Source organism: Diplotaxodon limnothrissa, linkage group LG19 (assembly GCF_057381915.1).
Source record: "Diplotaxodon limnothrissa isolate DT_005_m linkage group LG19, D_limnothrissa_male_GT1.1, whole genome shotgun sequence".
NCBI lineage: Eukaryota > Metazoa > Chordata > Actinopteri > Cichliformes > Cichlidae > Diplotaxodon > Diplotaxodon limnothrissa.
In genome coordinates this window covers 17,587,611-17,599,998 of record NC_140614.1, presented here as the reverse complement: position 1 = coordinate 17,599,998, position 12,388 = coordinate 17,587,611, and the positions used below count along the sequence as shown (strand labels likewise).

At 44.3% G+C, this 12,388-nt stretch overlaps 1 protein-coding gene across 1 annotated transcript; it reads right to left on the bottom strand.

Moving 5' to 3' along the window:
- Positions 1-2,103: 2,103 nt before the first annotated feature.
- LOC146611987 (uncharacterized) lies at positions 2,104-3,974 on the bottom strand. Its single transcript, XM_085379177.1, has 2 exons — positions 2,521-3,974; positions 2,104-2,164 (listed from the first exon to the last, which is right to left on the bottom strand). The coding sequence occupies exons 1-2, from the start codon at positions 3,972-3,974 to the stop codon at positions 2,104-2,106; spliced, it is 1,515 nt and encodes a 504-aa protein (XP_085235303.1).
- Between the last annotated feature and the right edge of the window lie 8,414 nt (positions 3,975-12,388).

Below are 12,388 nucleotides of genomic sequence, written 5' to 3'. Positions count from 1 at the left end.
TTACACAGGCGATTACTATATGCAGCTTTATCATAGCTCTTCCATGCAAATGAGACCACAATCTCATTTCTGCATCAGCCTGTTGGGATGTTAAACTGTGTGCAATGCACTGTATTACACTTTCCTTCCCACCATTTCACACCATGTACACAGACTGTGTAAAAGAAATGGAATTTAAAGCCTTTTGTGTTTGAGTCTTTCTTAAAAAAACAAAACAAGATATCACAAGTTAAAAACTGAATGCACCTAATGCTCTGAATTAGCTTTCATGTGTTGGATTCTAATTGAACCATATGCTTTTTAATGTTGCATTCAACATTAAGCTTGTAACTGAGACCATAAATGAGGAATATGATTACTATGCAACAAACCAAGTGAGCTGCAAGATCACCATCACTGTCATAGAGTTCTGTTCAACAGGCTTAATGTATTTGCTGCACATATTATGTGCAGTATATGGTATTAACATATAATAAACATATAGGGATAGGATATAGTAGTTACATTTGTAAAGCTTGGGTAAAAATATTGGTATTATGAGATCAGAGCAGACAGGCCTACTTTACATTAAAGTTACTCCATCCTGCTGTTATTTGAAAATCCATGTTTGATTATTCCTCTGCCAAGGGGGAGGAATTGAGAGGAAAAAAAAAAAAGTACAAAGCTGCATTCCCTGAGATCTGCTAGCGTGGTGGGTTATGGGCAAAAATGAGCCTCTATAAAATCGGGTGCAGCTTTGGATCACTGTCTTCAAAAATTCCAAAATAGGCTATTGGCCTTTGCAGAAGATGTGCTCTCCACATAGGCTTCTAGTTAATTTTATACATTTTCTTCACTAATTTGTTGTGACCACTCTCCATCCCCCACACAAGCTGCTTCACAACACAACTCTCCACATATCCTCACTCGGTATTGTCCTGAGAGGTCAAGCAGCAAGACTGGTTTCAACAGTTAAGCATGTATATAATGAATAAATGGTTGCTGGTTGGAGCCAAGGTAGCATTAATTCCTTTCAAGCTGATTTTGCTCAAATACATGAATTATGAACCAAAAGGCCCTCTGTGGCAAACAACAATTTGTGTGCTGGAAAGCTAAAGATAGCACCAACAGCAGGTCAAGCTAACCTCCCCTGCACTGAGCCTACAGTGTTGTAAAACCACAGTAGGTTCAATGAAGAGGTGGTTCAGAGAGCTTATTTAAATGTAATGTAAGACTGAACGCATGCCCATACTGTCACGGTATGGCATGGCACACCGTGGAAGGAGTGGGGAAGGAGGACCCAGGCGCGGAGCTCTATGTACAAACAGTGTTTATTTACAGAGTGAAAACAACGTAACAATAAATCCCCGTGTTCTCCCAGACTCCCGTGTCGTGTCTCCCGTGAATAGTCCGTGTGCTCTCTGCTCCCGTGTCAGCACCCCCCGGTGCTCGCTGCTCTCCGTGCCTTCCACGCTCTTCCTGCGGGAAACAATAGCGCAGCTGTCAGGACACTCAGAAATGGCAGGCATACACTTTCTGACTAAACTTAGACAGGGTGACTAACGTGGAGTCTCATGCAATGATCCCGCGTCGGTGGGAGCTCCAAGACTCTCTTAAGTAGCTCCCCCGATGAGGCCTGATCAGCAGCAGGTGTGTGGCTTCGGGTGTGGCCAGTCCCCTTGCAGGGCCACACCCTCCAGGCTTGACGCCGCCTATAAACAAGTGCTCAGCCACCCACACACACATATACACAAGCACAGGGAAGGGGGAGCAACACCAAAATACACAACAATAATAATAATAATAATAATATAATACATAACTGCTCAGGGATCCTGGGTCGCCCAGTCCCAGGACCCTGACAGTACCCCCCCTCTAAGGGTCGGCTCCCGACGACCCCAAAACCAAAACAAAAAAACAGCACAACCAACCCAGGGCGGGCGGCTGGGGGAACCAGGACGGAGGGCCAGAACCAAAACAAGCAAAAACAACAAAACAACAAACCGACCCAGTCCACAGTCTCAGAGTCAGACCGCGCATCCCGCAGCGGTGCAAAAAGAAAACGAAAAGACGCCACAAACAGTCACAGGCGGCCCATCAACACAACAAGAGAGTTCAGGGGGCCTACCTCGAGCCCAACGGCGGCGACGTAGCAGCTCCGGCGGACGGCCCCGGGTCCGGCGGCAGCAGCAAAACAGTTCAGGGGGCCTGCCACGGGTCCGGTGGCGGCGGCGCTGCTCCTCCGGCGGCCAGCCACGGGTCCGGTGGCGGCAGAACGGTTCTGGTGGCCTGCCACGGGTCCGGTGGCGGCGGAACGGTTCTGGTGGCCTGCCACGGGTCCGGTGGCGGCGGCGCTGCTCCTCCGGCGGCCTGCCACGGGTCCGGTGGCGGTGGAACGGTTCCGGTGGCCTGCCACGGGTCCGGTGGCGGCGGCGCTGCCCCTCTAGCGGCCTGCCACGGGTCCGATGGCAACGTCGCTGCTCCGGTGAGCAACAGCGAGGCGTGGCAACAGGTCCATGACGCGCCGATCGCTGACGTGGACGCACCGGACGTGGACGGCGAGGAGGCCGCGCTAGACGTGGAGGTCCCTCCGGTCCGCTGACCTCCTCGACCGGCAGCGAGAGCTCCTCCTCGGCCGGCAGCGAGAGCTCCTCCTCGGCCGGCAGCGAGAGCTCCTCCTCGGCCGGCAGCGAGAGCTCCTCCTCCGGCTCGCTGAGCTCCTCAGCTGGCAGAGCGGGCTCCTCCGGCTCGCCGAGCTCCTGCTCGGGCATGCTGAGCTCCACAGCTGGCGATGCGGGCTCCTCTGGCTCACTGAGCTCCTCAGCTGGCGGTGCGGGCTCCTCCGGCTCGCTGAGCTCCTGCTCGGGCATGCTGAGCTCCTCCGGCTCGCTGAGCTCCTCAGCTGGCGGTGCGGGCTCCTCCGGCTCGCTGAGCTCCTCAGCTGGCGGTGCGGGCTCCTCCGGCTCACTGAGCTCCTGCTCGGGCATGCTGATCTCCTCCGGCTCGCTGAGCGCCTCAGCAGACGGTGCGGGCTCCTCCGGCTCGCTGAGCTCCTGCTCGGGCATGCTGAGCTCCTCCGGCTCGCTGAGCGCCTCAGCTGACGGTGCGGGCTCCTCCGGCTCGCTGAGCTCCTGCTCGGGCATGCTGAGCTCCTGCTGCAGCTGGACGAAGTCTGAGGTTTCCCGAGCTTGCACTACCCCCCGGGCTTTACGCAGGGTGCAAAGGCAGGCGGAAACTCCCTTGAGCTGGCCGAGGTTGGGGTTTCCCTCCAGGATTGCCTCGATGGCATTTAACCCCACCACTCTTGCCCTTGCGTTGGTGGTGTGAGTTACCCAGTCCATCAGGCGTTGGACGCGTGTGAGGTCGCCCCCTCCGGACAGGGCTGCTGGAGTGGGTAGTGGAATGGAGGCTGCCGCTGGTGGAGAAGATGGCTGAGGGATGACTGCATGCGGATGAGATGACGACAGCGCCACAACCGCAGATGGTGAAGCAGCGAGTGGTGTGAAGACCTCTGACCGAGGTGATGTTACCTGCGCTGTCAGCTCGTCCACTGCAGACACAAACACAGATGGTGAGGGAAATGGAAAATTGTCCGTACTACTCACCACAGCCGGCTCTTGAGATGACCGTGGATGTGGCTGCGGTGAGGAACGCTGGCGGCGCGAACGTCGTTTCCGTGTAGACGTCGGGGCCGGCGTCTCAGGCTGTGAATCCACCAGCTGTCCGGGCCGGTGAGCAGCCTGAGGAGGAGAGTGGAGGTGGAGGGTGGAAAGTAAGAAGTCCAGGACCACTGCATTAAGGGAGTCCACCAGCCAGGGGAATTTAAAAAGCATCTCCTGCAGCCGCCTCTCCACGGCGCGACGCAAACCTTCCGCTGGCTTCTCCCACCACACCTCACATAGGTGGTACATTTCATCCATAACTTCCCTCCTGAGCCTCTCCTCGGAGACCGCTGGGTCCATAAGTGGCGGGATCATTCTGTCACGGTATGGCATGGCACACCGTGGAAGGAGTGGGGAAGGAGGACCCAGGCGCGGAGCTCTATGTACAAACAGTGTTTATTTACAGAGTGAAAACAACGTAACAATAAATCCCCGTGTTCTCCCAGACTCCCGTGTCGTGTCTCCCGTGAATAGTCCGTGTGCTCTCTGCTCCCGTGTCAGCACCCCCCGGTGCTCGCTGCTCTCCGTGCCTTCCACGCTCTTCCTGCGGGAAACAATAGCGCAGCTGTCAGGACACTCAGAAATGGCAGGCATACACTTTCTGACTAAACTTAGACAGGGTGACTAACGTGGAGTCTCATGCAATGATCCCGCGTCGGTGGAAGCTCCAAGACTCTCTTAAGTAGCTCCCCCGACGAGGCCTGATCAGCAGCAGGTGTGTGGCTTTGGGTGTGGCCAGTCCCCTTGCAGGGCCACACCCTCCAGGCCTGACGCCGCCTATAAACAAGTGCTCAGCCACCCACACACACATATACACAAGCACAGGGAAGGGGGAGCAACACCAAAATACACAACAATAATAATAATAATAATAATAATATAATACATAACTGCTCAGGGATCCTGGGTCGCCCAGTCCCAGGACCCTGACACATACAGTATGAAAGAAGTGAGGCAAGTGATGCATATATTAATAATGTATGGCACAGTTGGGGTGCTGGCAATGACAAAATAGCTATTTAAATGGGTGAGACAATGTGCTAGCTTGCATGCTGGGATATGAATGTATGAAGTTGAGAGGTAGCAAAGCATTGCAAAATGTTTGTTTGGTAACTTTTTCTAAAGGTTCACTCATTCTCAACTCTACCATACATCTCTCATGTTTTCATGATTTAGTTGAATGGAAGGATTTGTTTGTTGTTGTTGTTTTCAGGACTGTGTGCCGTAAAGTAAAAATGACTTTCTGTTATGGAAAATAATCTTCAGGCCTACTTTTGAGTCTAGACATATTGTTCGTATAAGAGTTTAAGGTGACTTTAGAGGAGTGTTACGTCTTTGAAGACACAATTTATTAGCATTCATAGGTACAACCCCGCCATCCACCCCTGCCCTTCTCCCAGCGCTTGGATCAAAACGATGCCAACAGCAGGGCAGAGGGACGTGTGTGGCATTCTTTTTGACTTCACATCTATGAGAGACCTCATTTGCAGCTCAGGTGTCATGTGCAAATTCTTTCAAAGAGGTAAAGTCATGGAATACTCAGCTTATCTGCAACGCTTTGATGACAAGCCTCTTTGCAAGAGATTGGGTGTGATTTGAAAGATCAATACATCAGGAATAAGGAGAATGCACGTAGATGTGCATATGCTTGACCTTGTTTTGTAAAAGACAAAACAAGGTCAATAGAAACTTCCAGGACTTCCTCTCTCCTCAAATGTTGGCTTGTACAACAGATTTGTGATGTGGATGCACATCTGTGGTTGACAGTGAAAACTCTTTATTCAAGTAATTTCTTGAATATTATTTAGTATTTCTCATTTCTTATTAAAGTATTATCCATCCATTTTGATCATTTGGCATAAATGACCATGCATAATGACTGATGCAGCTTGTTTTATATGAAGGAAGGGACCACCACAGCAGAGGTATTGTACCACTCTTGCAATTCTTAGGTGCTGAGAAATAAAAAGGAAAAGTAAGGAAAAGAATATTATTTTTTCAGTGTGCCATGTTTCACTCTCTTACATCAACCATAATCCAGAGTGACAGCTGTTGATGACCTACGCCACATGTATGCCAACAGCAGCGCCTCAATTATACAGCATGAAATTGTAACTGTCTGAATTCCAGTTGAACTTTTACAACTCCATGCCTGTTTGCACTTGAACAATGTTAAGCCCACCACGAGCCAGTGTGGGCACTTGGGCTGCCGTAGGTGGGTTTACGCAGAGATGGAGAACACTGCTTGCAGGCTCTGGAATCTCATTAAGTATATTGTTTTGCCAGAATGAAAGCAGAGGTGTACTTGGCAACACCTAACCGCTTCAACCAAGGGAGTCAGGAAATCTCTGTGGCTTAGTAACATCTCTCATTGCAGAAAGAGCTTGTCAATGGGATTTTGGGAGGATATGCTGCTGCCTGTCACCGTGACAGAGGCAGAACTCACTTGACACAACAACATAACACTTTGCCTCTAAAGGAAAAGTTTGTTTTCTCTTTTTTTCACTGATTGTAGTTTTTATTAGGAATTGCAGCTTAACATTCCCATGAATTTGTTGTTTCCTAATGAACAATGCGGTCGTGGTCGTTGATTAGTTAGCTTGAAAGGTTAATTTATATTTTGCATGGCAAATATTGTCTCAAACATTAATTTCCAGCTAGTAGGAAAAAAGTGAGAAATTGACGTTTACCTGTGCTTAAGTGTATAAACTTCTTAATTGCTACAAGATACACGTTACAGCAATTATTGTTGTGTGTGTTCTTGTGTTCTTAGTTGTATTGAATTCAGCAAACATTTCCACTGTGAGGCAGATTCCAGTCACTGGAATAAACAATGATTGCATAAAGGTGGAAATGATTACTTAGGCCTTTCTTACTTTGGACAAATCAAGATTGTATCCAGATTGATTTTAGAAAGGCCTATACACTAAAAAGCAACATGAAATCACATTTTGCACATTTGATCCAAACCACGTTTGGTGGTTAGGTGGTTTGAAATGTGATTACAATTGGATTTGTTCAGATGTGTCTCACTGTGGACACTTGAGATGCACAAATCGCATTTAAAATGAGCTTTTGCACCACTCACTCATAACAGTGGTGTCAAATCTACAATGACAGATGTGCTGAGAAAATCCATGCAGCTATGCACCAAACATTATGGAGAACATATTGATGGGTTTGTGTACAGGTTTGGTGATGTTTGGAAATACAAATCTCACCTGATTACTCTCAGTCTGTGTCTACAATCTGGAAAGAAACCCCAACATTTTCTGAAAGAGTTTCAGTATTCTTAAGTCAACATTCAGACACTGTGCATGGAGAAAGATTCCAAAATTGCAATGCCTATCAATGAGTTTTCTTAAAAAGCATATTGGCTTAACATGAGTTATCATTAAATAGATCATAGTTTATGACTGAATGGAACACAGATGATCTGAATTTATAGAGACCCAGATTATTTGGGATGGAGGCAGAAATTGGCTCACCGTTAGAGTGAGTGGGGACATGTATCATCCCTACAGCACTGAAAAAGTGATCATTTGAAAAACTTGATGCGAAAATGTGTCAGAAACAGTGTCCACAGTCTAGATGGACCATGACATAGAGGTGAAGAAATGTAATCAGTTGCGCTCTGTTTATCTGTGCCAAGGATGAGGACCCCACTTCAGTGTCCCCATTCTGAGCAGCAGGTGACGTCTTAGATCTTGAAATCCAACTTTATTTCCTCTTTTCCCATATTGACAGTGTTTGTAGATATATTAAAGTATCTTTATTCATTTGAATTAAGCCAAAACAATTAATTTACTATTGGTACATGTGTAATAGTTTTACATTGCAGCACAATGAGCCATTAGCTTGAGTGACACTGACAAAGTCATTAGAAGTACTTTCTCCTGCTAAGAATGATCAGAAAACTGCAGACTGTGTACTCTGCAGATTGTCTAGGGTATCCATTTCTGGTTTCTAATAAAAATACTTTCACTTCTGTTCATTTGGAGAAACATAAAAAAAAATGTGAACAGACTAAAAAGTATCAACATGGCTACACTGAGTTGAGAATATATTTGTTTTCCATAATTTTATGTGAGCAAACCATTTAAAGAAGCTTCACATCTCTGGAGCTACTGGCAGCTTTTAATGGAGATACTGTAAAGAATGGCTATTTTCAGAGATCAAGCCATCTGCTTTTTTGTTATGCTCGACTACTGCGACACAGTGCTTATTATCCAGTATCGAAGTGACACTATTTAATTTGGTGTGTCTTGTCCGCTGCCATAAGATTGCGGCTCCTTCTGGTTCATCCAGTGAGATTTGGCAAAGACGGGTGCTTGAGAGATGCAGATCTTTAGAGGAGCCTTGTTTTTGCAGAGACGCATTATTCTACAAGAACAGTAGAAATTGTAATGGGACTTCAAAATTGCTTTTTGTTTGTGCACCTCACCTGATGCAGCCTGAAGCCAGAACACACAGTTTTTGCCTAAATAAACACTCTGAAACCAGCTTGTGTCTACCTTTCTCTCCCTCACTTTCGGTGCTTTTATCTGCTCTCATTAGGATGAGAAGCTGCAGTGGGCTCTGGGAGGACATGTGCTATGACATGGTCACAGAATTTTAATGAGGAGATTTATTAAGAGCTGTATTATTCCACCATTCACATTTCCTCCCTTTATGAAGCTAAGAGATTTGGTCAGGGAGGCCTCTTCCGAAACATCTTGGACCTGAGTCAGCCTCTGTTTGACCTTTTTAGATACATCTTTATATGTTTCCCCTTAACTGTGAAGACTGAAAAAAATCCACTTTGAGTGATGTAATCATCAAATCGGAAAGCAAAAGGTGTTTGTTTTTTTTCTTTTTTTCTGCCCCTCCTACACTCTAAAGTGCACTTTCAATATAACCGTGTGCTTTTGGCACCAGATACCAAAACTGTTGCTTAATTCAGCATTTTTATTATTTTACTGTTGTTGTTTTTAGTATGACCAGATGAACATAACTTCCTATTTCTAACAGTGGGGTTTTTGTTGTGCACCTTCTGTTTTAGGTCACCTAACAGACTCAACAGATGTGATTGAGAACCACATAGAAGAGTGGTTGTATGAATAAAGATGAATCAATATGAGTTTGGATACCTGACCTGACCACACAACAGATGCTTTTACTGTGAGTACAAATATAATACACAAGAAAGTATAGTCATTCAAGCTATAGTGGTAGAGTCTAACTTGTTAGTTTACTTAAGTTCTGTACTTAAAGTAGGAAGAGAATATTTCCCCACCACAACCACACGTTGCCAACAAAAATTTACTTTTGAACCCTGCCAACTCTCAGAGCTCTGCATCAAATTAATCCTTCTTTGAGGTTCACTTTTGCTTTGCATTCAGTTTCTATTAATCTCCCTCGTAGCCTCTTCCAACATGTTTATTTTTTTATTTTTTTGTATAGGCAGAATTTCTTCAGTTATTCATATTTTCCACCATTTCTTTGAAAATACTTAAAAACAGAATGTTAACTGAGCTTTGATTTTCCCAGGAGGTGCAAATTGATGATAGAGTTTCTGGGGTGCTTCAGTGTTTTAATTTCAACAAAAAATGGAGTTGTAAAAGTTCAACTGGAAAAGAAAGAAACAAAAAAAAACCCTTTCATTTTGTGCATCATTTTGTCATGTTAAACACTTTGACACTCCAATGTGCCAAAGCAATAATAATATCAAGACCCCTTTAGCTCATGTTACAGAAATGACTATGTGAGCAACTCCTAACAGTTTCACAGTTACATTGTATATGTGTCCATGCACAAATACAGGCTTAAAGCACCAGACTTGCTTGTGGTTCTCTAAGGATGGAATTTATGTAGAGGCTAAATTGGCACTAAATACCACATGATGACCTTCAATGACCTGTCAATTCAATTGTATTTATATCACACCAAGTCATAATAACAACCACCTCAAGCTGCTTTATATTGTAAGGTAAAGACCCTAGAATAATACAGAGAAAATGCCAACAATCACACGATCCCAGGACAAAAGGCATACTGTGGAAGAGAGCCAGACATGAATATTAGCTAATGATTACATGCAAAGCTTCCATTGCAAACTAGTTCATGTATTTATTCATTCTAGGTTGGACTATTGTAATTCATTATTATTAAGCTGTGCTATAAGCTCCTCGAAAAGCCTTCAGTTGATCCAGAACACTGCAGGGACTAGAAAGAGCAAGTATATTTCTCCCATATTAGCTTCACTTCATTGTCTCCATGTTTAATTGAGATTCCAATTTAAATCTTTCCTCACGTACAAGGTCCTAAAGAATCAGGCCCCACATCTTATCTTAAAACATCTTATCCTCACAGTATCTTAACAGACCACTTTGCTCTTAGACTGCAGTCTTACTTATGGTTGCTAAGGTATGCTTCTTCCTGCTCCTTTTTGAACATGAACGTTATTTGGAGTTGTGGTTGCTCGTTTTCCTTTTGTTTTGCTTTGTTCATTTGTCTCTTTTAATTCTATTTTGTTGTACTTTTTCAACATGTTCAAAATGAAGATTCAATCAATCAATCAATAAGGTATCTAAACATAGAATGGGAGATAGAGCCCCTCTACTATGGAACCAGCTCCCAGTTTCACTCCTCGTGTGTTTAAGCACTACTGTATTTAATCATTAGTAATTATTAAACTCTGTCTGTCTATGCCACGGTCTGTATTTTGCCCCGTCTCTCTGTTCTCTTCTCTTTTCCCTCACTCAACCAATTAGGGCAGCTTGCTGCCCCTCTCTTTGCCTGCTTTTACCGATGGTTTTCTTCTTGTTAAAAGGGAATTGCGTGATTGTCTGGGTTTCTTTCTAATATTGTAAGGTCTTTAGCTTACAATATAAAGTGCCTTGAGGGAATTGTTGTTGTTAATTTGACCTATATCATTAAAGTGAATTTAACTGAACTCATAAAAGTAAAACCATATCTGCTGAAATCCATATTTGTTCATCTTTTCTGTCAAGCACAGATTCACACATTCTTCTTTCTGGCTGTTGAAGCAATTTGAATAATTTTCTTTGACAGTAAACAACAGTATCCTGCATAAAGTAAGAAAGCCACAGTTTCAAAACAAGCTTGACGAGGGAGAGGCAGTAAACACTAACCTACTGTAGTAACATACAGTGTTTGTTCAATTTCTCCTGATTTGTCAGAGTAACCTGGTTACTTCTGCATATGTAAAGGGTAGATTTGCTAGGTGGCTTTTGTGCTTTTGTTTCTGGTGTAGCTGTAACACATTGTGTCTCAAATGTGTGTGATGTATTTTTCAGATAGATGAACGAGGTCCCGGGTTCCATTTCTCTTCTCATAACTGAAAATGACAGGAGGACACAGGTTAGATATTTAATCTGCTGCCCCATTCGGTTTTGCGGGAAGAATTTGCCAACTCTTGAAGGCAGAACCATTAGGAAGGTTATGATGGTGAAAAAATAAATATTACTGAGACAAAAAGAAAGACAAGAAATAGACCAATGGATGGGGATATGCTTTTGTTGCTGTTTTGTTTAATGCAGCTAAAGTGTGCTTACTGAACACTTTAAAAAGTAATACCTTTTTGACTGAATATTCAGGTATTAATCCAATCGCCAATATATGATGTGATGGAGGGGGAATGTTGTGTGTGTGTGTGGGTGTGAAATGGTTTTTGGGGGCTTTTTTAGTTTTATCAGAATGGTGGGGATCCCATAGCAAACAGCTGGTCTGCAGATTGCAGCTCCTTGTTGATGAATAAGTTCAGAGGAGAGTGGCCAGATTAAGTGGGGTAGAAAGGATACCATGACCCAAATAACCACAATTGTGACGAGTGCACAGAAAGCACCTTAGCCTTTGCCGGACCCTTCTTTCATTCACAACATCCACCATGATAATCAAACATATCATAAATCAAAAGTAATTTTAGACAGGTTTCAGTTCAGTGGATGTCAGGGACCTCACCAGTTGGCAGGTCTGAATTTGAATGTGGTAAAATGTTAGCTTGGCAGCATGAATGTGAAGCACTTTTTAAATAAGCATGAATAGTTAGCATCACATAATCTTAAAGGGAGGTTTCCAAAACATCAGAGTCCACGACTCCAAGGAATGAAAGCTATTTTCAGAGCAAAGGCAGGCCTGACCTAGTATGGGATGACTGCTTATATTGAAGCGATTGTTGGTATAATTCTCTCTCTCTGGTGCTCAGTGTATATTTTGTGAGGGTTTTTTTTTATAATCCATAGCATTTCAGTAAATCTTCTTTTCATTTCTCATGATGTTTAAGATCAATAGGTTATCATGTCTTTTTAGACCTCAGAGATAGAAATCATATAAATCCCCCTGCTGAGTCCATGCGGAGCTCTTCCCGGGTCAGCCCTGTGTGGATGTTGAACTGCTATCAGGCATCTGTCAGGGATTGACTGTGTGCAGATTGTGCTTGCTAACTTAAAAACACAGAGCATATGTGTGCAGCTCTATTTTCCCGATAAGTCAGTCACCCAATATCTTTCTTAGAGATTATTTCCTATGATGTTGAAAAGGCTGAGCAATATGTCAAAAGGTATGAGACTATACAGGAGCTTCAAGAGTCAGAAATGTAACTGGCAGTAATAACAGAAATAAACACAGCTTTTTTTTTTTTTTTTTTTTTTTTTGGCCTGTCCCGTTTGGCTCTTTTGCCATCAGAATTGTTGTCTAAAGGCAAAGAAAGATGCCCAACGGATTTACTTTACCAAATTGATCATCCC

Bases quoted from the DNA above. Each gene is read 5' to 3' on its own strand.
- LOC146611987 (XM_085379177.1), bottom strand. From the start codon at position 3,974: ATGCCATACCGTGACAGAATGATCCCGCCACTTATGGACCCAGCGGTC. The intron at 2,165-2,520 runs TCCACGTCAGCG...TGTTTTGCTGCT, and splicing joins CGCCGTCCACGTCCGGTGCG to GCCGCCGGACCCGGGGCCGT.